The 26810-nt window shown below is 41.2% G+C and overlaps 1 protein-coding gene across 2 annotated transcripts in view; it reads left to right on the top strand.

Annotated features, from left to right (window-relative positions):
- The first annotated feature begins 17500 nt into the window (after positions 1-17500).
- RBMS1 (RNA binding motif single stranded interacting protein 1) overlaps positions 17501-26810 on the top strand; it is a 228543-nt gene continuing 219233 nt past the window's right edge. The window contains exon 1 of one of the 2 annotated variants that reach the window (XM_006111645.3): positions 17501-17914. In XM_006111645.3, coding sequence (XP_006111707.1) covers positions 17840-17914 — 75 coding nt within the window. In that variant the 5' untranslated portion in view covers positions 17501-17839. The remainder of the gene's footprint in view (positions 17915-26810) is intronic. The other variant, XM_006111647.3, reaches the window with a different exon arrangement.

Raw genomic sequence — 26810 nt, 5'->3', positions numbered from 1 at the left:
CAGCTGACCCCAGGCTCTGTGCGGCATTTTCACGGAACCCAGCTAATCCCAGGAATCCCCAGCTAATCCCAGGTTCCGTGGAAATGCCAGCTCCGCCTGGCATTTCGAAGCTTGCATGCCAACATGCAGCCCGGGGCCAGCGAGAAGTCCCAAAGGGGACTTCTGGGCTCCCAAAGGGGGGTCTTGTACATTTAAAAGGAGGAATGTGGAGGTGCCTATCGACTAGTCGAGCAGTTGATGGAAATTCCATTTACTACTTGACTAGTAAATTAATCATTATTTAACATCCTTAATCTGCAGCATTAATTCTCCATGGAGGAGGGAGCCATGTGCAGCCACAGTGAGGAAGCTATTGGCAAAACAACATGAAAGTGGCTGTGCTTCCAGGAGGAGTACGGGTCTGGGTTTTTTTCCCACACTGTGTTCGGAGGTATACAGAGCTGGGAGCAGAACTAACCATGCTTTCTGGATCCTTGACAGACTTGTTAGGATTCTATTCCCTTTCTGCATGGTCAGCAATGCCAGCCCATGGATAGATGATCTAATAAATTTGCAACTCTTACCCTTTAGGGATGTTTGTCCCTCCACTGGGTTTTTTATGATAGCCCTATGGAATTAATGGATAAATAAGACATCAAATGAAGTATTTTGTGAAAAATAAATAGATCACTAATGTCTAATTAACAGATTTGTATATCCTTTGTACAGAACACCACATATTTCTAATAATTTAAGAAATTAAACACATACTTTGAGAGGTTACCAAAAAAATAAAATGAAATTATCTTAGGTCCACCTGGGAGCTAAGGGGAAAACTACAAAATACAGAAATTTGTAAGGCTGACCTCACTATTCATTTTTTGAGAGAAAAGTAGTTTGGCAACAAGCTGTGGAAGAGATGTTAGAGAACCTAATACTAGCACGACCTCTGAAAATGATAATTTTTAAAAATGAATCATTACAATTAAAAGCTAAGCCAAAATTCTCTACTGATGTCAGAGACAGTTTCTTAAAGTTACTTCCTGATGGCAAAAAAAGCATTTATCATGAGGAGATATGCTCTTCACAAAGTAATTCACCAATCTTACTGAATATGCAAAATAGAAATTTGAGCCATGAAATTTGGATACAGGCCTAGATTTGGAGCACACCAAACACTGGTGATTTTCACACTTGGGTTTTGATTTGGCCCACTGTAAAAACAGTGACTCTTTGTAAAAGTGGGATCTGGATCAAGATTTAGATTTTATTTCCAGACTTCTTCCAAAATTTTAGGGTGTTTAGATCTGGGATGGGGATGAAAAAAGTGTGTGTGTGTGTGTGTGTGTGCACGCATGCGTATACTATTTAATAGGACTCAAGGTAATTTGATCATCTTTCTTTTTTGGTAGCCTCTATCTGTATCTCCTTTAATCATGAGGATAATCCACTCTATGGGGGAAATAATACAAAGCACTTGAGAATCAAAGTAGCCAAAAAACTAAAGACCATTGCAACTTATCTGCTGATTTTTTTATATATATAAAATATTTCATTCTAAACTTACTGTCTTTTTTGCATTTTACTTGACTGACAAGAGCAATATGTGAATGTTGTCTGAGACTTATATCTCTATTTTAACGTCTTATATATCCTGAAAAACATAGGAAGAAAATATAGATGTTGGTCCATTTACATTTGTTTAATATTTCTTCCCTCTTCTAGTTGTCTCATTTTAATTTAACTTTCCATTGCAATATTCTGGATAGCTTATTATTCTATAAATATTTTAAAAGAGAAAATGTTCACAGCATGTCAGCAAATACATAATAAACAATAAAATGATCCCACAAATATACTATTCAGTAAAACTGAAGAATACAAAAGAGTATGAAGAAAAATAACAAAAGAAAGAACTGAAAAGAAGAGATGGGAAGTTCCAGAGGAGGAAAGAATGGGAAAAGGAGGGAAGTTGTCCCTGTATTAGGAGAACAGGGCCATTGAAATATAAGAGGAAAGATGAGATAAGCGGCCAAAGAGGGTGGCTACAGTGCCACTGTTGTGTTGGGTCAGAACAGGAAATAAAAGTTAAGGGATAAAATACAAAAATTATGAAAACCAAGTATAGTTTTACATCCCTTGACAGTCCTTTGTCTGCCTGTGATCTAGGCAGAACATCTATTAGGAGGTGTTAAGTGCCTACAGTGCGATACAAGTACCCTCAAAGTGACTCCACCAAGAACTCAGGGCATTTGGTTTTTCATAGGATCACCTCTTAAATAGTAAACTCTTGGGTCAAGACCACTTACATACTAGCACAGATCTTACTGTAATAACAATGACTCCATCTGGGGCTGAGGAATCTTTATTTCATTTCTTAACACAAAATTATATGCTTGATGAAGTAGGTGTATGTGTGTTAGAGATAACCAGATGCACATTTTTCAAACTATAGTAGCTAATTGTTGCAGACAAAATTTTAAAAAACACACTAATGGCAAACAGCACCAGGTTTCACTGTTACACATGGTTGCCCAAGATTTTTTCTTTGCATATGAGCAAATATTCAGTTGTGGGAAGATGTGCTGTGGTGTTAGTTTTGGGCTGTGCATGATTCTGTGTAGAGGCAGTTTTGGGAGAGATGGAGCTGTGAACACATCAGAGTTCATTCTCATTCCAATTAGAGTTACTCCTGGAAGCAGAGTAGTTAGGCTGAGATTCATAAAGAAAGAGGGTGCCTGCATATGGTGTTTGACCATTTCTGTTCCAAGACTTAGATATTATATGTGTAAATAAAACAAGTTACGCTTAGAGTATATTCAGACACCACCTGATTTCTCCTGCAATAAAAGCTCACTCATAAGGCCCAGGACACTAACTACTTCTCTTCAGCAGTGTGACAGTGGATGTCACAACATGGGACTGTGGTGTTGGAAGAAGGGACAATGATATAATAAAACAAAACAATCAGGTCTGAGCTGCTACTCTAGACTTCTTTCAGTCATTGGAAATTTGGAAGGATTTCTCTAACCTATGCTTAAGTTTCTGCACCTGTGTGGCTTTTGCCACAGGGCTCCTGTCAAGTGCCCTTCAAATCTGATTAACTGGTTTTGACAGCCCTTCAGACTCCCAGAAGCACCTATTTTTCCACTTCCTGGCACATGTGTAGGTGTCTACCCAAATCAGAATGGTAGCACTTTTCACAGATGTAAACACAAGGGGTGAGGTCTTGGCTGTATTGAAAACAATTTTTTTTGCTAGTGACTTCAGTAGGGTCAGTATTTCATCCCATCTGTGAGTCCATGAAGATGTTGCAGGCTTATATAGCCATTACTTAGGTAAAGATATTCCAGAGCTTGGTTTCCCTTCTTGCCTCTTAACTACTGTGGTGTATTAAAAACCAGCTAGTAGCTTCTACTCCTTTGCACAATGGAACAAGGATTTATCCATAGAGATTTTACTTCTGCAGTGTGCACACAAGAGAGTGTGTAAGTCTTAGCAGTTTAGGGAACAGAGCTAAACATAGAGAAAAGAGAAGACAATGAAGTATTCTTTGACTAATGGCTACAGGCTGAGTTGAGATGTATCATCTCTACATGTAACAATACTGTTGAATCCTGGATTCCTTGATGCACCTCATCATGTGCGCGTGGCTATGGCTATGCTGAACTGCTATTCCAAGTGTTTGAGTATCTGAGTTAGTCAAAGCCAGGTGTGAGCATCTCCTCTCCATAGCAAATCCCTATCTATTTCTGTACTCTTACATTTCTGTACTCACCGTGTGTGGGCAAGAAGGCGGGAGAAGGGAGAGGAGGAGGCACAGAAGCATATTCCATGGTTCTTTGTGCTGAGTCACTCTAGAATTCTTTCCTAGTCAGTCATGTTAACTGCAGAAGAACTTGTTTGTCCTTTGGAGAGAATTATGGAAAGGATATTTTGAGGACTGCCAGCAGTTAGGTGCCTTCATCCTCACTGCAAAGTAGATGAGTTCCAGCCCAAGTTAGTGGAGCCCAGCCCCTAATGAACATCCCCAGCTGGGTAAGCCAACCTGGGTAACAGCACCTCTAAACCTGGACCAGTGTATTTTTGGTGCATATAGTTGAAGGAGGAAGTAAAGGCTAAAACCAAGTAAGAACCTGGGTTAATTGTGTCCTGCCATGTGGGCCAAACCCAGATGATATAATGGAGCTGTAGGTCATTAAGACGATATGGGAATTCGTAAATTAAAAAATGTACCTGAACCGGCACTGGTAATAACAATTAGCATTTCATCCATAGCCCATACCCTTCTTTTTTCTGGTTCTTCAATGTTTCTAGATCATGTTTGTTTTAAACTAAAAATAAGCATATTGACAACAGACAATCATGAATAAATACTTTGGGGGGGAGGGGAGGTAAACACATGCCCAGTGGAGCTAAAGGAGGGAATAAACTATATGTAAGATGGGAAGAATTTATTTTATCAATAGATAATCCTAGCAAAACAAATGAACAAACCCTCATACCAGATCTTTGATGTTTCTACAGACAATAATACATTTATCTCTTTTGTATAGCCATATGAATAATTATTTCATTTATCAAATATAACTCACATATAGTTTTTAATAGTCTCTAAATGCAACTTTTACATTTTTAATGGTAAAGCATTTTTAAAGATTTCCATGTAATTAACAATTCTTTGGGTGCAGGCAAAGCACCTGTTGTAGACAATGAATGTTATTTCACACAATTCAGCAAATGTGGGATCAAGCCCAGAAACAGCAACTTTCCACATGTGTATATTGACCAACACAGAGACAGCTTCTAATGCACAGTTGAGGCCTTTTTAAACCACTATAATGAGCTCACACCCATCTATAATGAGCACAGATTTATCTTATGATATGAGTGAATCTTTGAACAGTTTAAGAATCTTTTACATTCTTATCACTAGCACTCATCTCAGAGTTTTAAATGCACCTGTACATGGAACCACTCAGAAGTATAACATTCAAAATTATTTTATGTTAACATTTAAAATGACTGAGGCTGCTACAGGATGCATGCTCTACCTTTCCTAGGAAAGGTGATTAACATTCTTCTTGTAATTCATCCAGCTGTTTTAATTCTTTGTTAGCATGATGTTGATTATAGCTCAAATTTTAGTTGTTTAAATTAACATTTCAGTATGTCCCTCGAGAAAAAACTCTTCGAGTTTTGCCCTCGTGCCATTCCCAGTGAAAAGGGTATCTCTGCCACATCCATTTTGGAAGTATAAATGTCTGGGTTTATTTAAATAAATACCAGATTGTACAGCTCACTGAGAAAATCAAACATCCTATGTTCTCACAATGTATAATCCCACAATCTATAACCCCTCAACAAAATACTGTGAGGCATTCAGATTCTTCAGTAATAGGTGCTGTGGGTGGACCAATAGGTACCATAAACACATCCTAGAAAATGGTCAGGTTAAAAACTGAAGTCAGAGGTTTTGTTCTCCCAATCCAACAGAAGAATAGGTTGAGATACTGTGGTGTTATATCAAGGCTGACTGACACTGAAGTATGCCAGCTTATTAAATTGATATTTCACTGGTTATCAATCTCAAAGAAAGAAAAAAGGCTTTTCAGGACATTAATGAAATGCATGAGAAAGGGATAACTGAACCTTCATCTAATTACCTGGGCCTCACCCTTATTTCGGCAGATAACAGCTTAACATTACATGCTGTGATAATTATAGAAAACGAAACAGTCACTCTACAGGCTACTCTATTTCGCTTTTGCCACGGTTAGCTCATTTGTAGGCTATTACAGCTGAATGAATTTGGTTTTCCACTCTTGGCGCTTCAACTGGTGTAAAGCAATTCAAGTGAGCCCTTGATCTTAAAAGAGGGCTATTTGGAAGGGGGAAGCAGATTCAAAGGAGAAGTTGATCCAGGAGAATGGCAATTTAAAATAAAGCCTTTTTGAATTAAGCAGTGTTCCTGCAACCTCAGTCTTGGAGACGTTCTGTGAGACAAGCTTCTCTATTATTTAGCTGTACCTGGATGATATCCTAGTATATGCTAAATCACTGCAATATGCATTTGCAAATAGTTTGTGATAGGTAGAGAATGGCAAATTGGAAGAGGACCTCTGGTCTTTTAATCAGTAAGAAAGCAATTTCTATTGACAAAACTAAAATTGAATCAGTACAGGGCAGAGAGATACCCATAGATTGTTATTGCAGAAGGGTTTTGTTTTGGTTTGGTTTGCCAAAATTGTAAAACTACAGAATCCGTTAAATTGTAGCCTGACCTCTAAGAGGTGATCAAAGGGGGATTCCAGGGTTAAAAGTGGATCTTGTGATTTCTCTGCCTTGGCTTACTATTTTTAACACATTTTCCATGTCAAACGCAGCAGCAAATATCTAGCCATTAGAAATGATTTGGGCCCAATAATAGAAAGAAAAGGAAAATATTGTGGCATTTATAGCAGAAGTAAGGAACGCATGTTATTAAACAATCACAAATTTGCCTTGAAATCTGCTTAAAATCAATGACACAATATGGCCCTAAACTCTTCAGAAATAAGTTAAATATATTTACTCACACCTTGATATACATGGGAGAAGAATTTGTGCACAGAATAGTCTATCTTTGAAATGACTCTTTGGATTCAAACATATTCAGGGATGGCTGGTCAGATGGCTGTGAAAACAAGAATGTGATACCAATCACCCATAGACCTGAGCAGGAGATAGACACATCAATGTTTTCTTCTTCCATACTCCCTGTTCGGGGGTGGGGAGAGAGCACCAAAATGGGAAAGAACTTCAGGTAGTGTCCCAAACAGGTCACAGAATTTTCAGTCTATGCTAATAAAGGAACTACACCCACACGGGTACCCAAACACTTGCAGAAGTGCAAGTATTCAGTTCCGTGTTTCTCAGCTGCAATAATAGAGCCAATACTGCTAAAGTGACCCCAGAGCAGTTCGGAACTGCACAGATGGAAGCACCTAATAAATAATATATAACTAGAAACTAAAATCCCAGCTGTGGTCACACTCCTTTACAATACCACTAGTTTGTGCTGTCAAGTAGAGAAGCATTTTATAATGTAAAAACAAAATATAGTATATCAAATGGATAAGAGCAGAGAAATCAACCAGTGATGGATGCAGATAGCAACTAGTTAATGAGAAATATTTGAAAAAAAAAAGAGGTATTAAGATCATGACATCACCTTCCCTAGATATTTTAAGGCAAGACAAATCAGAGCATAGAAAACTACAGAACATGATGGTTATGTGGCCAATATATATATATATTACTCAGGCCTTTATTAACCAAGATATATAGCTGGGTTATTGTCCATTAGTGCAGCTGAACTGGTGCTGAAAACAGTTTAACTGCATTTATAGGTAAGTCCAAATTTGTTTCAACACTAAATCAATAGCACCCCTTTCTGATAACCATTGGCAATAATAGATACATTGCATAGAGTAGATGAACCTTACCAGAGAGAGACTCTTAATGCAGAAAAATCATGTAAGTGCACTAGTGGAATACATTGATATATGGTTACGCTTGGGGTGCTCTGTGATCTTGTGTATCTTCCAAAACTGAACTGTTACTGAACACAGCTCTAGTAACAGGTAAACCAGTAGAGAAGATGGTTCAGTGGTAAATGTACACAAACACAAACCATATTCAGCTGGGTGTCAGCTAATAGTGGTTAAAATATGATCAGCTTTCAATTAGAAAACTAGCTTCATATCTTCACTTAATTGAAATAAATCTCTGTGTCTAAAACCCCACTGAAAAGTTAATAGCCATTGTAGCTACTCTGCTGATTTACATGTCAAAGGCAATGAAATCCTTTTAATCTTTGTGGCCCATTAACAGGGCCATTTATTTAGTCTTAATGCTTAAGTTAAGAGGGTAGCCAATTGCCACCTAAATTGGAATTGCCACAGTTTCATCTGTGTCCCAAGCAGTCAAGGCTAGTGCTAAGGATGGCTTTACAACTAGAAGGTTTCACAAACTAGAGAGGATTTAGAACAGTGTGTAAAAGAAGAGCAAAGATCAGACTAGATGGAGGTTTGAAGCTGCAGTACCCTAGTTCTTTGAGTATTAAACTGCAAGTTGATTTTTGTTATCTGACTTGTGAGTAGATTAGGACACAATATCCTGTATCACCTCAGCACTCTCTCAGTCAAAACAGAACCCTGCTTCTGTTGCTATTACTATGTATGTGTATTATGGTCATACCTGGAGGCCACATTACACTATGCACTGTACACAGAACAAGACATGGTCTCCCCTGGAGAGCCTAAAAGCTAAATATACAAGACAGGCAGCAAGTGGAAGAAAGGGATTGTTATCCTTATTCTACATATGGGGAAATAGGAAGATTAAGTGACTTGTGAAAGGTCACACAGAGTTTGGGAACTGAACCTAGAACTTTCAAGCTGAGTTGCTCAGAGTTTACCCACAAGTCCATTCTTGTTTGCTTCTTTAGGTCCCTTCAAAAGCTATGACTATTTTAGTTTCAGCACTTTAGTCATTTTCAGGTTAGTGCAGCCAGATGATGAACAATGTCATGCATAGAAATAATGGAATGAGTTTGGTGCATGCACTCTCTACACTACATTTGATTCCCATCTGCTTCTTGGTCAAATTCAAGGTGTTGGATTTAATCTATAAAGCCCTATATGATTTTGGACCTTGACAAGAGAAACTGCTTCTCTGTAAACATCACTGCTATTAATTGGAGCAGGCGAGGTGCTTTTACTCACAGATCTTGCTTATAATGCAATTATTGTGTTAATAAAAATAACACTTGGCCTGGAGCTTTTCATTAGTAGATCTCTAAGGCTATGTCTACACTGTGGCATTTTTTGAGGGATAAGGGATCTTGCGCAAAATTTCCAACAAATGGCCCCATCTACGCAGGGCTTTTTATCGCAAAAACCTCTTCCACAAAAAGGATCAGAAGAGAATATGCAAATGAGAGCACAAGATTTGCAAATGAGCTCTCCATTTACATTTCCTTTTCTGAAAAACTGCTGCAGTGTAGACGTAGCCTAAGGCTACGTCTACACTGCCGGTTTTGCCGGCAGTGGGTATGCAAATGAAGCATGGATTAGCATATCACGGTGCCTCATTTGCATAATTTATGCAAGGTGTTTTTGCGCAAAGGGTTTTTGCGGGGGAAAAAAAGTAGTGTGGATGTTTTCTTTTTGCACAAAAAGAAAACGTCCACAATATTTTTTTCTGCAAAAACACTGCGCATAAATTATGTAAATAAGGCACGGTGATATGCTAATCAGTGCCTCATTTGAATATTCACTGCCAGCAAAACTGGCAGTGTAGACGTAGCCTAAGTGTTTTACCACAGGACACATTATTCCCATTTTATAGGCATAGAGCAGCAGTGGCCAACCCGAGGCTCCTGACAGAACTGGGACAGAATCCAGAACAGCTCAGGTCAGCCACTCTCACGGCCGGGCCACTCTGAGCCGCATGTGTACTCACGGCCTGTGCCGTTCAGCTCACAGTTCCCAGCACACTACATCATATCCTGCATGTGCAGGCCGGGCCCCACACAGCGTCTCAGCCTGCATGTGCTAGCAGCTGGCCACTGAGCACAGGCAGCGGTTTCAGCAGTGGTGGCAGCAGCTCCAGGACCCGGGCATAAGGTTGGCAGGGGGGAAGGGAATTGGGTTAGAGCAGGGAAGGGGCGGGGAATCAGGTGGGAGGAGGGCAGTGGTGCGCATGGCGTCCCAGAAGTGGCACAGCGTCTCTGGCTCCAGGACCCAAGCATAAGGTTGGGGGGGAGGAGGATTGGCTTACAGCAGGGAGGGGAGGTGTCTGGCTCTGGGGAGGGAAGAGGGATTGGGTTGCGCATGGCGTCCAGGCTCCGGGACCTGAGAATTAGGTTAGAGTGGAGGAGGAGGATTGGGTTAGAGCGGGGGAGGGTGTGCCTGGCTTTGGGGAAGGGAAGGAGAGGGGATTGGGTTAGGATGTGTGTGTGCCTGGCTCTGGGGAAGGGGAAGAGAGAGGGATTGAGTTGGGGAGTGCCTGGCTCTGGGGAAGGGGAGCACCCTGCACCCACTAGCACTCTGCCCCAGCACCCTGTCCACTACCCCCACCAGCACATTAATGAGGCTTGGGGGGTTTTGGAGGGGTTGGTTTTTTGCATCTCACTTGTGTGGCCCCGACTGACTTTTCTGTGGGTCAGTGGCCCCTGACTCAAAACAGGTTCCCTGCCCCTCTCATAAATAAAGACAACACTGAAACATTTTGTGTTTGACATAATATTTTATTTAAAAATGAAGCCTGGACAACAAGCCCCCAATTGGGGCCAAGCCCCCATCTGGCTGCAGCATTGTAACACTCTGGCACCCCTTAAACCCTAAATCTGAGCCTATCATGTTCTGGAACCCCCTGTCCTGAGCCTCTCACATCCCCAAACTCCTGCACCCGCACATCCCCAGTCTTCTGCCACAACACTCCTGCACCATCCACACATTGCAAATCTGTGTCTTGAGCCCATCATATTCCCAGCCTCCCTGCCCTGAGCCCTGCATGCACCCCAGCTCAAACTCCTGCACCCTCACAGCCACAAGCCTGCAGCTTGCTCAGCACCCCAACCTTCCACCTGACCCCAACACTCTCCAGCCTGGAGTCCACTCCCTGAGTCAGCATCCTCTTCTCTACTTCCTCCTGCACCCAAATTCCCTCCCAGAGCTTGCATACCTCACCCCTTCCCAATGCTTTTTTTGTGAGCCTCAATAGCAGTGGAGACAGTGTGAAGAGCTGGGGCAAAGTTGATGAGTCCAATCCTTCACCTGATAAGGCCTACAGTAGGGAAGGCAAGCATTTTTTCATTTTATTATTATTTTTTTTCCCAGTGAGAGGTCAGTACATTGTAAGCAGTCTTAATTTGTTTGCTTGTTTGATACACCCAAATATCATGGTTATGGGAGCAGTATAAGCTATCAAATACAAACATTACCATCAGTGCAACATTAAAGTTGACAATTCAGTCATTGCTACTCTATATTATCTCAGCAACATTGTGCAACCTGTAAATTTATGCTTTAGTCTGATGCACTCAAACCCTATAATTATGGACACACGATAGGCTATTAAATGGAATTGCATCAGTGCAATGTCAAAGTTGAAAACTGTCATTTTCATTTCATTCTCTGCTTCTCTAGATTCCCAATTGTGATGCCCAGCACGTACATTTAATATTTTTAAAATAATAAATCACATTTGAAAATGTTTAATGTTTTTGGGATGCCTGACTTTAGACAACTAAAAAGAAATCTGATTTTCAGAGAGTGCTGAGTGCCCATCCTCTGGGAATCCACCTCTTTCCCCCTCCTCCTTCATTAATGTGTGTTAGGTTGGACATCCCAAAATTGGGGTCATTTTTGAAAATTTAGGCCTTGGGTAAACAATGTTAAGCAAGGAAAACAGGTTTAGAAACACATCCTTATGTGCATTATGGAGGAGCTAACTATATGCTAGAACGTTAACTCTGGGGAAATTCTTGTCTTCTGAGTATTGGATTCCTCTAACTTAACTTTGCATTAAAGCAAAATGAGTTTCTTCTCCATTTAATGCTTTGTCTCTTCTTAAAGAAAAAAAAATAAAGTATTGCTAAGTCACAGAACATCAGTAATTAACTCCTTCTAAATTAAGGGACACCACTGAGTCACCCTAAGGTAAAGCTGTCATACGTAAGGCTTCTTCCACTGATCCATGCTTAACCAATATATATTTAGGGGCAGTCATAATTAAAATGCATTTTTGGAGATCATCAGAAAAATTCTAATGGGCATGAATGTAACTGATGCTCATTTTAAAATTTAATTTCTTTAAATCTTCAGAAATCATTCTGAATTCCAGCTCTGAGTCTGGGTACTGAGCAAATCTTCAGTATAGTGGAAATGAAAATATTAGATGTTTGGAACGAACAAATTAATGGAAGTGTGAAAGTGGTACCAATTACAGAAAAGCTGAGGGACTTCATGTTGAGATTGTTTCAACAAGTTAAAAACAAATGAGAAGAATACACCAGAAACAAGGTATTATCCTGGAAAATGATCCCTCACTCTGACAGGCCTTGGGGAATAGGCCATTCCTCGCCTACAGACAGCCTCAGCGGCGGATATAGGGCAGGGCGAGTGGGGCGGCTGCCCTGGGCCCCGCGTTTCAATAGGCCCCACGCCAGCCCTGCTCGCCCTGCCGTGTATCTGCTGCTGCTGCCCTTACCTGCTGGAGCCGCCTCCACCACTGTCATTTGCTGCAAGTCCACGAGCAGCTCCACTAGCCAGTGGTGTGCGTGGTGGCTGCGGCTCGTTGTCATGGAGGCAAAGGGCGACGGCTGGCCATGGCGCCCAGGTATCCCGCTGCTCCACCCTCCTGCCCCGCCCAGAGAGAGGCTGGGGGTGGCGTGGTCTCTCCCCCAGGGGAGCCCAGACCCTTTCCCGCCGCGTCCGAGGGTAGAGCGACCCACCCGCCAGGGAGACCCCATCTCCTCCCACCAGTCCCCACCTCCCCCACCCGTGGGCGCAGTGCGATCCAGCTCCACAGACAGTGCCCCCACACACACACACACACGTCCCTGGGAGCAGGGGGAGTTGCCAGCTGCCCCTGCCCAGCCAGGAGCTGTTGGAGAGACTGAAATGGTTATTTTGGCCTGTCTGATGAGTCAGACATCCCGCCCGCTGGTCCTCCCTATGGCCCATCTGTGCGCCATCCTCCACATAGCCACACCCTGCCTGCCCCCCAACCCGAGTAACCACACACTGCCTGCCCCCCCAAGTCCCAACACCCACACACTGCCTGCCCCCCAAATCCCAGTACCCACACACTGCCTGTCCCCCCCCCAAATCCCAACACCTAACGCTGGCCCCCCAAGTCCCAACAGCCACATGCTGCCTCCCCCCAACACCCAATGCTGCCTGCCCCCCAAGCCTCAACACCCAAATGCCCCCTGCCCTCCCAAGTCTCAACACCTACACTCCACCTGGCCCCCACAAGTCCCAACGCTGCCTGGCTGTGGAACATCCAACGCTGCATGGCAAATACCAGCCATGGGCAGCCAAAGAGAATCTACTGTGAGCCAGGAGCGTTTTGTAGGTCTTTCGATTATATCGATTGAAAATGACCTGTGTAAAGAAATGGACTTTACTGACATAATTGAAGAATGTGCTGCCAAAAGAGCTAGACAGCTATCGTAGATTTAAATACAAATTAAAATGTTTAATTATTAATGCAGAATTGTGTTTAAGAATGAATTACAATATAATTAAAATAAAAATTATCCAACTAAATTACATTTCTATCAAATTTACCCAATTCACATTTAATATGAAAAATAGCCTTCAATTTGCACATTTGACGCCTTTCTTCTATTTTATCTCCTGCAAAATTGTGCTGCCCTGGGCCCCGAAAAACTCTCATCTGCCCCTGGACAGCCCCCTAAGGGAACCAAATTCTTTCTAGTAACCATGTATCACACCTCAAACATACTCACTCAGGGTATGGTTACACTGTCTTTTTTTTCCAGAAGAAGTATGCAAATAGTGCTTGCATTTGTATACCTTCTTCCATTTTTTTCCCCGGAACAGGCTTTTCTGCCATTTGGCCCAGGATTGGGGTGCATGAAGGGCTCAGGGCAGGGAGGCTGGGAGTATGATGGTCTCAGGACACAGATTTGGGCCAAATGTCGGAACCCCCCCCCTTCGAAAGCCCTCTGTAAACCTCATTTTATAAGGAAGAAGGGGGCTTTCAAAAGAGTTTTTTTCCCCATCATTTGGCTCCATGTAGATGGGGCCAAATGCCGGAAAAGCCTCTTCCAGGAAAAAAAATGGAAGAAGGTATGCAAATGCGAGTGCTATTTGCATACCTCTTATGAAAAAAAAAGACAGCGTAGCTGTACCCTCAGGAACCCACCCCTGCAATAAACCCCAGTGCAAACTCTATCAACACATCTACATAAGACATCATCATAATAGCTAACCACATAAGCCGCCATATCAGAGGCTCATACAACTGCACATCCACTAATATGATCTATGCCATCTAATGCCAGCAATGCCCCTATGCCATGTATATTGGCCAAACTGGACAGTCTCTACTACAAAGGATTAATGGACACAAATCATATATTTGAAGTGGTAACAAACAGAAACCTGTTGAAGAACATTTAACTTGCCAGGGCACTCAGTATTGGATTTAATGGTGGCTATTCTCTTACAAACCAATTTCAGGAATCAATTAGAATCCATGGAATCCAGTCTTTTATATGGAAATGTGATACTATCTTATACAGACTGAACAAAGACATGAACTGGATGGGCCATTATATTCAACACCCAAATGACATGAAAGGCTAAGTATCAGGCATTTACAGCTACTCTATTAGCCTCATTTAGCATGGAGAGTTTAAATGACAGGTTTTCCCCCCTTTCTTATTCTCTCTCTCCTCTTTTTCTGCTTTATATTTCAAACTCTGTGCCCTTGCTCCATATTTGTCATCTGAAGAAGTGGCTTGTGCCCACAAAAGCTCGTGATACTATTTATATATTTTTGTTAGTCTCTAAGGTGCTACAGGACAATTGTTGTTTTTAAAGTATTAAAGTTAGATATGGAGGGTAAGAGAAGCGCTGGATGGATTCAAATTTAGTTGGATGGATGACATACAAAAATATATGATTTAGTTATAGAGTTGCATATGAACTGCTTCAGGATTGGACTGGAGAAAAACTACTGGAAGAGTTGATTCTGTATAGTTGGGACCAAGTCTTCTGAACTCATGTTATTCAAACTTCAGCCTGACCTGAAAGTCCTTGTTCATTTTGTATGGGACTGCTCACATAAGAACTGCTTAGAGTATAAGTTTGTAGAATCAGGTCCTTTCTTTAATTTTTAAATTCTTAGTGATAATTACAGTACCTCATAAATGTGTAATGTCTGCTTTTAAAAAAAAAAAAAAGAGCAAATATTTTAATTGGAAGTAAAATGTATAGGGGGTGGTGGTAGAAGATCTAAATTCTATAATTCAAGGAAGTAGGACTCAATATTGCTCCAGGGTTTAATAAAAGAAATCACCTTTTGGGTAGAAATCAAGCAGGAAATATTTCCAATTAGAAGAACTTCGGGAGAGGGCATAGTTATAAGCAACTGAGAAGGGGATTAGGATGGAATTAGCAGCCCCATCTTTAGTTCTTGCAGTTCATACTGATGATCACTGTAATAAAAAGCTCTCTTCAGCTAGATTTGTTCTTTCATGCTTTCAGCAGCCATAGTAACAGTGTGTATTCCTACTCATCTCCTTGGCAGCTATCATGTGTTTCCAGTAACTTGACACAACTAAGTTCAAGATTGCTGCAATCATAACTGCTGGAACTATGACCAGATGTTCTCAAACTTTTTCATTGTGTGGATCACAGTTGAGAGATTTTGTCTTCTGGATACTTCCCATTCATGAGCCTCCAAATTATAGACTGCTAACATTCTTGTGGTGACTACAACTGTTGCTTAGGTAAAAAGGAATTCCAGGGAAATCGTTGTGTGTTTCTAATTGTTTTAGTACAATAAGTGTTTTATCCTTTCCTTAAAAAAAGTTATTCACAGATTACTATTGCTTTTTTTTCTCTCTCTTTCCCCATCCTGTTCTGTAACTCTCAATAGGAAACCAAGAGCATCAACACTATGCAATCTTTGAACACTCTGCTGAGTATCAGAAATCTTTGAACCATAGTTTGGAAGCCTCTGATGTTGGCTATAATTGCCAACTTGGTGAGTAGCATCAAATATTTTGTCCATAGCTGCAAACTTGTCATGAGTTTCTGAAACCCCACCTTCACCAACCAGTGACCACACATTCTTGTGGCTGGCTCACAAGTTACCGTTATTCATTATAGCCACCTCATCTCACCAACTGCATAGTCCAGATTCTGCTGCATTAACTCAAACTGCATTTTTCCCAGGAGGCAGCTGCTTCTGTTCTGTGCTGACTTGTTTTTTTCTCAATGGGCCTTTCATCCTACAGAGCATAGGCTTATTATGGCATTGGTTCTTCTCAACTACCCGATGGTTCCCTTTTGCCAGACTCCTTTCTGTCCTTGACCTTTGTTTTTCCCCCACAGGAAGGTCATTAGTTGGTGACAAACTTGACATTAATTACCCGAGTTCAACCCCCTTCCCCATGGGATTCCAGTCATGTGCAAGCCTAAAAACCAAGGAACTCCTGTTCCTTCCCTCCTGGATACAGAACTGTTTTACTGTAGACTCTATTAGCCTTTGAATAAGTGTGGTAAGTAAGAATTCCCTCCCATGAAACAATGTTCAAATAGCCCTGTGTTATACTGGCAGATCAACTAATTTGCAGCATCATTATGTTGCAGCTTGGAGCTGAAGCTTAAATCTCTTTTCTAGGATTTGGTGAATATCTGCAGTCTCCTGGACCAGCAACAAGATTTGATGGATGCAGAGCTGCTCAAAAGCTGCCTTCACACTTTGATCAAGAATACTAGTGAATACTAAGCCTTTTTTACCACATCTTTTCCTTCCCTTCCTCCCCATTTTTAGGTAGGTTAGTCCTAATCATCTGAGCAGCTTTCATGGAACTTGCATGCATATATATATAATCCAGTGCTCCTGGAACACAAACCATAATTTTCACAATCTGACAAGAAGTGACATATGTTTAGACTCTCTGAGAACTCATTAAGTGTATGCTGGAAAATGCAGCGTTAGGTAGGAGGTAGATATATGCTGAACAGGAGCAAATACCATCTGAAGAAAATGTTTTTTATTCCAAAAGAAAACATTACAATGTATCAACAACCATGATTGAAAACTTCTCTAAAGTTGTTTAAAGAAAAAACAACAACCATGCTTCTATTCCCAAGGAAAACACAGAGAACTGTAGTCACCAGCTGTCAGAATGGATGCCCTTCCCCCTTTAGCACTATTTGATTACACTTGAAGACGAGGCACGTCTGTTATTCTACACATTTGGCAATCCTAGTAAGTGATATACGCCGGTCCTGAGAAATTTCTAGCCAGGACCATGTACCCTCTGCAAGTGACTGTTAAAGCCGTGTTCGTTTTTCTGAACTAGATCCTCTTCTGCACCGAGGCTTGTGCTCTGCATTGCTGCCAGCTACCACCACAAGGCTGAAAGGAGATAATAAGGCAGAATCCAGCCAGCAAGGTCATACACGGGGTGTGTGAAAACGTTACAGTCCCCCTTCGGCAGAACAGGATTATGGAAATCTTCCTCCCAGGCAGCGTTAACGCCGCTTGAGTTTTCCAGGGTCAGAACCGCTTTGCCCTGATCCTAGGACCCTGATGACTTTGTCGGCTGCAATGATGCTGCACCCTGAACCTGGGAGCGAGCATCCTGGCCGAGCTCCTGCGGCTCCCTCCTGCTGGTAGGTCCTGAGTGGTTAAACTCCAGCCTGCACCTCGAGCCCAGCTGGGACTAAGCACCGCCCCTTCCCCCCCCCCCCCGCCTCCTCTCGCCACTCCTGCCCCCCTCCCGCCAGCTGCCTGGCACCGAGCGCTGTCGCGGCTGCCGTTCACACTTGTATTGATCGCTTTCCAGTACGCGGGGCCGCCGGAACCGGGCTGCCGCTGCGGCTGGGCAGGGACTTGAGGAAACTTGTGGGGGAGGAGAGCGCGTGTGCTGGGGGCGCGCTGCAGTCTCTCTCCCTGCTGCTGCCACTGGGAGGAGGAGGAGGCTCCGCTGAGGAGGAGAAGCTGCAGCCGCCGCCGCCAGGAAGGAAGAGGCAGGAGAGAGGCATTTGGAGCCCCCTAAAGTGCCCCCCGCCCCTGCACTGCAGGCGACATTTCCAGCTTCATGGGCAAAGTGTGGAAACAGCAGATGTACCCCCAGTACACCACCTACTACTACCCCCAGTATCTGCAGGCGAAGGTACGTACCGCCGCGCGGGGGGCGGCCGGGCTGGGCGCAGCTGGACTTGCGGAGTGTTGCTAACTATAGCCCGAGGCTGGCGGGGGAGGGGATCGGGTTACACACGCAGACTCAGACAGGAAAGAGCCGGCAGCCCCTTCCTGCCTCTGCCGCCGCTGCTCCGGGCCCTCCAGCCGGAGGGAGGGAGGGAGAGGGGGCTGGGCTCGCTGCAGGCTGCACAGCTGCCTGTTCCCCCTCTTCTCGCCCCCTGCTGGCCCTCCTCGCTCTTCCCCGTCCAGCCCTGCCTTTCCTTCTCGCCCATCCCTCCCTCCCTCCCTCCCTCCCTCGCCTGCTCCCCCATCCTCCTCCTCCCGGGGATCAGCGACGTCTCCTCCTTCCGAGCCATGTCCTCAACCCGCAGCCCCAAAGTTAAATAGAGATCAGGGCTGCGAAGGGCATTGCCGCGCCCCTGAAAGGGATGGGGATTGTTATTGGGCATCTCCTAAGGTTTAGCGTCGCCTCAGTCCTTTGCCCCCACGTTCCCTTTAAGCACAAAACCGGAGCCGAAGTTTAACGACAGGCGGCTGCTCTCCATTGCAGCTGCTTTGTAACTTTCAACTGGGAGGGAGGGAGCTTTCAGCTCAGCTGCTGGAGATGTTTGTCGTCCCTCCCCTCCCACACACACACTTTTTTTTTTTTTGAAAGTGTGCTTCAAGGTAATATACTTGATAGGCTGGTTTCGCGCACCCATTGGTTCTCATTATCTGTTGGTTACACCTTTTAAAAATCACTTTTCAAAATTGCTGAAAGTGTCAAAATCAACCTTGTGTTCTGAGAGCTGCTGACCGCGGATATATGGTTGTGTAGTTGTTGTTTTTTTGTTATTTGTGTGTATGTGAAGTCTCTCTCTGTCTTGTTTTGGAGTCTGTAAGGCCGACAGTCCCACTGCTCTAGAAGCATCATACAGCAAGCTTGCAAATGCAGAGGTGGTTGCATCAGCTGTCTGGAACATTTAGCATAAGCCTCTTCAACCACCAGTGTCACTTCTTACAAATCACAACAGGTCATGTGCGGGGTACCCTGTGTGAACTTTCTTATGGAGGTTATAGCCAGACTTTACTTGCTAATAAAAGTATATATGGCTTTGTGGTATTTTGCAGAACAGCAATCTCCTGTATCTTGTTTATCCCCCATGTTTTACAGTAAAACATGAATTGCAGTATTTGGCTGAAATAAACAGTTTGACAATCATGGAAGAATATAAAGTCAACAATGATAAGTCATTGAAATGCATTTTATTGTAGCTAGAAACTGATGGGATATGGTGCCAATCATTTAATATTGAATTATTAATTTTCTCTTACATGTGTCATCTTACAAGACAGAAAGTGATGACTATTTGTGTAAATAGTACTGTAGTTTAAAGAAATACTATGGAATAATCATTGAACTACTTTTTAGATGCAATGTATGTTTAATGTATTTTTTTTTTTAAATAATGCAACATAGGGTGCCTAAAGGACAGACAATTGTATCGCTCAACACTGAGCTGGATGAATAATAAATAAATACACTCAAGGTGGAGAAAAGCCCACTTGTATACTGGAACATTTACCTTTGTGATTATGTGCCATTAGTATTTCATTTCTAACTTACATAACATTTAATATAGATAACGCAATGCCACTTTTTGTTTTGGCCTATAAATAATTTAAGGGAGAAATGAAAAAAGATAAACTACTTACTATAGCTTGACTAGTAATTACGGTATATTCTAGAAATCCATGAGCCCATGAAAAAGCTTTAAAGACCATCTTCTAAAAGTGTGCTTCCTGTACAAAGTTTTTAATATTGATTTGTTTCGTCGTCAATGACATCTTCAAAACATATTTTGCAGTCTTTGCTATAAAATTACTCAGACAGAAATCACATTACTCCTCTTCTCTCTCTCTTTTTCCCCAGCGGAATGGAACCACTATCCATTTGACCTATCTATCTATCTATCTATCTATCTATCTATCTATCTATCTATATATCTATCTATCTATATATCTATCTATCTATCTATATGAAATCACAGATCTGGTGATTAAATCCAAATTTCCGGTCTTAGAGATACCTTGAGTTATAAAAAGAAAAGAAAATTGTAGTTCCTCACAAAAAAAAAGCAGACTACTGCTGTCTCAGTATTCAAGTATGCATAATTTAGTGGGTGTGAGCCAGTTTCTCTTCATAAATCTTGTTTGAAAGTGTAGGAAAACTAATTACAAAATTCAGTTGCACTATTGCTTAGATCAGTAACAGATTGTGTCACCTGATATGGTTACATTCTCTAGTAACTGAAGTACAGTGTCTGTGGTCTTCACTAAACAACAGTTGCAACCGTGCTGAGCAGCCTTTGCTAAAGATGTAGCAGGAAGGTGAAGTATGGCTCTGGTTAAAGGAATATACTCTTCTAAATTAGAGATTTTATGCACCACTTTTTGTCCAGATGTGAATAATAATTGAATGGACTTTGAATAAGAGATGAACTGCAAATTTATAGTAGGAGATGGCTGAGACTGTTTTGAAGATGAATCTTTCCAAAGAAAAGGTCAAAAAGTATTCATTAGAAAATTTATGCTGGACCTATAAGGTCAGATTTTCATATTGTAAAGGACTTTGCCACAAAAATACATTATGCAATGAAAATGATCCAGGCTATGTTTTATCAACATCTTCACAGCCCTATAAATGAAATATTCAAATTATTTCAGCAACGTACCCTGTGAGAAGGGAATTAGTTTGCTGTGATTCAGTGACCTTCCAGATCCAGATAATGAATACAGTAAAATAGATTACTGAGCCCATGGACTCCCAAAAATGTGTAGAATAAACAATGAAGGAGAGAGTTCTGGCTTTAGCATGTAAAATAAATATTTATGGCTATTTTTAAAAAGTTTGAAAATATTTAAAATAGAGGACAAAGAATGTTGTTCAATTTCTGAGCAGTAGCAGTCCAATGAATTGTTACTTATTCTTTAGGACTGTGTAATACATGTGTGTTTTATTTTGACGTGTGTAATACATTCCTGTATTACATTATGTGTGGTATCTTAGAAGTGCAATTTTTAAAGCATCACTGTAGAGAGCATCAACTCTTTGGTTGAGATTTGTATATATCCCTGCATGTATAAAATAACACTTTCACATTTCAGTTCATTTTTTTTGTACACCTTATTAACAACAATTAGGTTTAAGAGATTCTCAACTTTCTAATAATAATAATAATAATAAAAAATCATAATTAAAATATATTGATTAATAAATCCAGTCAGTGTCTGCATTGTGGTAGCACCCAGAGGCTTCATCCAGGATCAGAACAATATTGTTATATAGGTGCTGTATTGAGACATTCCCTAGACATTTTATTATGTGAGTACCTATCACAACAATGAACCAAATCCTTTTTACCTTACTCAAGTGAGAATTTTCATGAATACTGATTTTACAAATTATATGTAATATAATACACACAGTACTTTTTAAAAAAATCATTCATGCTTTGTTTTCCCTTTTTTGAATCTGAATTGGGATTTAGGAAAATCTCAAAGTATAGTCTACCAAATAAATATAAGCAGATAGGCAGATATTCTTGCTTTAGACTTTGCCATATTACATTCCAGTTCTGTTGACTGGCTTCCATTTCATCGTGGTGATTTGTTTATATAAAATATACTGTCTGTGCATGATGTTAATTTCTACATGGTGTTTTAAAAATTTCTTTAAAGATTACTAATTTTAATTTAGACAATGACTTTCTGGTAGTCTATTTAGTTGCCAAACCCTTTACAGTAATTAATGAATATTATTTATATGATAGAATCATATTTCCTAAACAGTACTAAAATACTGTACAACAACCTTACAGAAATGAAAGATTGTATCTCAGAATGAAGATTTGTTGTAATGTTTCAACTGTGTTATTTGATATAATCAAAATATGTTGTTGCAGCTACGAAAGGAACTAATATTTATAGAACTTAATAGGTGTAAAGTCTGCACCATCAAGTATGAATCTAAATTTTAGCAAAAATTGTAAAATGATGCAGAGAGCAGATACATTTCATTAGGTAAATTGTATTTTAAAAGGGGAAATGAAAATTTTGCACAAGCCTACCATAGTAATAAAAGAACAAATAAAGGATTTATTGAATTGAATGTTTATATTGCTGTTAAACAAAGCAGAAATTGTCTTATGAAGTGACAAAGAACAGTCCTCTCTATAACATTTTGAGTGTCAAACTAAGCAACACATTGCTATGTCTAATGCAGCATAGTATCTTGCTAGTACAAGCATCTTTGCTAATTTTTTCAGAGAGCTCTAAACTCCACAAAGCTGTCATCCTTTTAAATGTACCATAAGAACAGTTAAGTTTTTAATGGCTTGTGAATTTATTAGAGACATTTTAAAGAAAAATGAAAAGGTTTTAAAAAATTATGGTGTTTCCATGCCATACGGTGTTTTAATCAAAACTGAAAATCCCATTGTTCTCTAAAAAGTTTAAATTCAGATAATTTTTCTGTGCCCATTAATGTATCCGGTACGTTTCATTATAATGAATTATTCCAAAGTCTAATCAGACTTATTCTGCATGTATTATGATTCTGTGTAATACCTCTGCATAGTAAATTTGTTTCTAGCAAGTTAAATATTACAAAAATACAGGGGTTCTCATTGCATTGTGACCCTCTTCTGACAACAAAAATTACTACATGATTTCCTGGGAGTCTGAAGTCTAAGGCTGCCCAAGCCCCACCGCCCCAGGCCAAAGGGTCAGAGGCCAAGTGCTTCAACCCCAGGTTGGGGGCCTGTAACCTGAGCTCTCTAACTCACGACTGAACCCATTGGGTTTTGATTTTGGTGCTCGGTGTTCGGGCTCAGGCTTTGACTTCTGCTCTGGGCCTTCTAAGCAGGTCAGCCCTGGTGATCCCATTAAAATGGAGTTGTGACCCGCAGTTTGCGAACTGCTGCAACAATATATAAAACTCTCAGTAGCCAGAATAGTTGGTAGGATGTGATAGCATCTGTCACATTGTATGTATCATCGTTTTAAAACTTATTTTCATTTTTAATGCTGTACACAGGAATAATTGACACAGAGGAGTAGAAATACCATGAGTCTTCACTTGTGAAATATTCATGCCATTCTTCCATAGAAGATAAACTTCCTCCCACCTTTTCTCAATGGGCATTCCTTCCTTTAACTAGGGATGTGATGGGAAGCGGTTAACCAGTTCCATGGGGAGCAGCCCTTTGCCTGTGGCCAGCCACTCCCACCCTCGAGTTCCACATGGATGGGTCTGGGAGCCAAGAGGTCTGGCAGCAGCCCCAGAGGGGGGTCTGGGAGCCCAGAGAGCTGCGGCAGCCCCAGTGTGGGGGATGGGAGCCAGGAGAGCCAATGGCAGCCCAACACAGGGGCAGAGAGCTAGCGGAGCCAGCCCCACCACCATTGTAGTAGGCTTGGCTGTAAACAATGAACTCAAGGCTCCCTGGCTATGAACCTTTTAGGTAAACAAAGCAGGGTGGACCACAGAACACTTTATGAAACACTGGTATAGGGTAAAAGCACAAAGAACCAGATTTCAACAGGGGGAGACCAGATTTAATCGCTCGTGATGAACTTTTCATGGCCATAAATTCGGTAGGGCCTTAGTATGGGAAGAATGCACCATTATGCAGCAATCAGAAGCAGATATCCCCTTTTGCCAAACCTTGAAAAATGTATCCAATGCCTGTTGACCAAGGCTAACCATATTCACTAAATTAAAAACATTGGTACCCCAAATGGCAATCTCCTTTGGACCATGCTACTGTCTCCAGTCATGCCCCTTTTGCCCCTTCACAGTGGTTGTGTTCCAAAGACCTGTTGGTTGGTTCCAAAGACCTTAGTCTCCCACTGACTCAATTCTGTACCACTAATTAGTGCCAGGCCCACCACATCTATGTCAATTAAGGCTGCCCCTCCACTAAATCATTTAATCCTTGGCTGCTCTCTATCACCAAGTCTTGACAAAATAAACTAATTCTTAGCAGCCTCTTTTACATAATACATCAATTTATGTGCCCTCTCCTTACACAAGTCTGCAGAGTCCTTTGCTGCGGTTGTAGGATCCCCACACATATAAAGCCTGCTAGTAGGGTGAGAGGAGCTCATCACCAATAGAATCATAGAAATGTAGGCTTGGAATGGACCCACCTAGCTCATCTAGCCCAGTTCCGTGAACTGTGGCAGGACTAAGTAATATCTAAACCATCCCTGGTGGGGTATTTGTCTCACCTATTCTGAAAAACTTCCACTGATGGAGATTCTGTAATCTCCATAGGTCATTTGATCCATTACTTGACTAGGCTTGCAGTTAGGCTAGTTAAGTAATATCTAACACAGATCTCCCCTGCTGCACAGTACTTACCTAATGGTTGGACTCCTACTGCTTCAGAGGTGGCACAATCTGGATATGGGTGTGGCAGCTCACTCAGGATATCCTACTCTTAATGCCAATAGTGGATGTCCCTGTCATCACCCTAACTACAGCAGGAGCTGGGACAACCTAGCACTTCAAGTAGTGACAGCAACTAGACTGTTTCTGCAGATTCAGGAAGATCGCACTATATACTAGTTTTCATACATCCGAAAGAACTAGAAACCTTTTTTTTTTTAAATGAAAGCTTAAATTCAGCAGAAGTTAATAGCTCTCAGGAAAGATCTCTGATTATGCAAAGAGGAATTTCATGCCTGACTCTCTGCCTTCTACAGTAGTAAAGATCAAGAACAACTTTCAAATGTTATTTGCACCAAAAATATAAACACAAATGCTGGTTCAGTATTGGTCCTCACATCTCAGGATCAGGCCCTTAAGTTGTTTCTCTAAACGACTGAAAAGTTAGTGAATTGCATCATACTTTAAAAAAAGAGAGAAAAGGAAATAACATTTTTCAAAAGTTCATATTGCCATAATAAACAGGTTTTCACATTCAAGCTTGTCATGGCAGAGAGCATAAAAATTACTACAGTATTGACTTGACTTTATAATAGCATTATGTGAAATCATTTTTCTGTAAGAACTGTAAAAAGTGCATTAATGGCAGTCTTAGACTCCATATCTAACTAATCAAATAGTGTCAAATCCATATCTGCTTCTCTCCTAATTTTTTACTGAAACAGCGTTCTTTGCTGCTTTCACAGTCATGAAGATATTCATTTGTCTATCTCCACAAATACAGATGGAATAGAAAACTATGATTTGATTCATTCTCCCAAATACTCTTTGTAGAAACAAAATAATTTCTTTTAATAGAGTGCATAACTATGGTAGAATTTTGGAATAATTTACTAATCATAGCAGGTTTGCAAATTATATTACTGAATAACATATCAGGAATCTTCATTCTATCAGCACAGTGTACCGCAGCAATGGGCAACCTATGCAAGTGAATGGGCCACATGAGCGGCCTTCCTTCATATCGCTGGGCTACAGGAGTATCGTAAGCAAGACAGTTTCCTGAGATAGGGTTGTTTTGCTAACTATGTTTGCACATGTAGAATTTGTGGGGTGTTCCAACTGAACTGTCGCAACACTTTGATTGGATGCAGAGGGTGAGCATGTCTCTCAGTCAGTGTCACATGCAATTAGTATGCACCTCACTTCACGTGCCCTGGCTTTATGTAGTTTTTTTCTTATGTGGATAGAAAGCAGAGGAATCTGGCAACCCTGCACGTGGGTAACGGAAAACAAAATGTCTCGCAGGCCACACATAGAACCCAGTAAGCTACAGGTTGCCCAGCAGTGGTATACAGTGTGGTTATACTTTGGGGCTCTTGTCTGCCTCCACCTACCTTTTGAGTATCTCTTGGATGAAATTAGTGGTGCAGAGGTCTCCAATTCAGGCAATTGTAACAACAGAATTAACCATCCCTCCCACCTGCCAAAAAAAGGAAGATTAGAGAATAAATTATTGGATCACTGGTAATTTTTCAATACCTAATCTAGGATTTCTTTTTCATTTCTCCAGTGCATGGAAAGCAATCACTTATTAGGCCAATAATTGTGGAGTGAGACTATAGATTTTAGAATAGTAGTTCTCTGCTTCATTCCAGCAAGATGTTCAGAAAATCCCTCATTTGTAGACTTGACACTTTCATTGATTTTTTTTTAAATTACCCAGTTATTTGTAAGTAGTGTCTGGGCTTTTAGAGATCCACGAATCCAGATTCCCTGGTGGATCCACTGACTCTGCTTATGGTAGGAGATCACCATCTTAGCTGCCCTTCTTCTGCAATTAAAATGCCTATTCCTTGGACAGTAGATTTTTATGCTTTCATGTCTGACATGATAGCAATTACTTGTCACTACATTCAGTGAGAAGAACAATACCCCGTTGGCTAAAATTGCTTTGAAAATGTTGTAAAGCACAAAAATTAAGAGGGAAAACATTTGATGCTGGAGCAATGTTTATATAGAGTGTCTGACCACAGAATCTTCGTTCATATTGGTAGGCACTTACCTTTTATTTCGGTGTGGCTGTGTGTCAGAGCAGAGAATGCATAGTTTGACTCTGATTGTTGCATGCTATCATGTATTATTTTAGCCGGTTAAGTACTGTGGAATTATATAGAATTGTTATACAATCCTTGGCTGTGCAATCTAAACGTACAAGATTAAGGAGGCTATGTTGTAGCTGCCACTGGAAATTCAAGTAGAAGGGATTATTCTCTGAAAGTCATTGAGAGAGAGAGGATTTTATACCTTGTAAGGCACTGTGGTGTAAGACACAATGTATTCTTATCTATTCAGTCATGAGAACATGAGACAATGAGCACCATGATTCAAGAGGCTATGTTTTAAGATTAATGTCTGTACGGGACTCATTTTCTAC

This window comes from Pelodiscus sinensis, chromosome 7 (assembly GCF_052426305.1).
Source record: "Pelodiscus sinensis isolate ZL-2025 chromosome 7, ASM5242630v1, whole genome shotgun sequence".
Lineage (NCBI taxonomy): Eukaryota > Metazoa > Chordata > Testudines > Trionychidae > Pelodiscus > Pelodiscus sinensis.
This window is presented reverse-complemented; position numbering and strand designations above follow the sequence as displayed.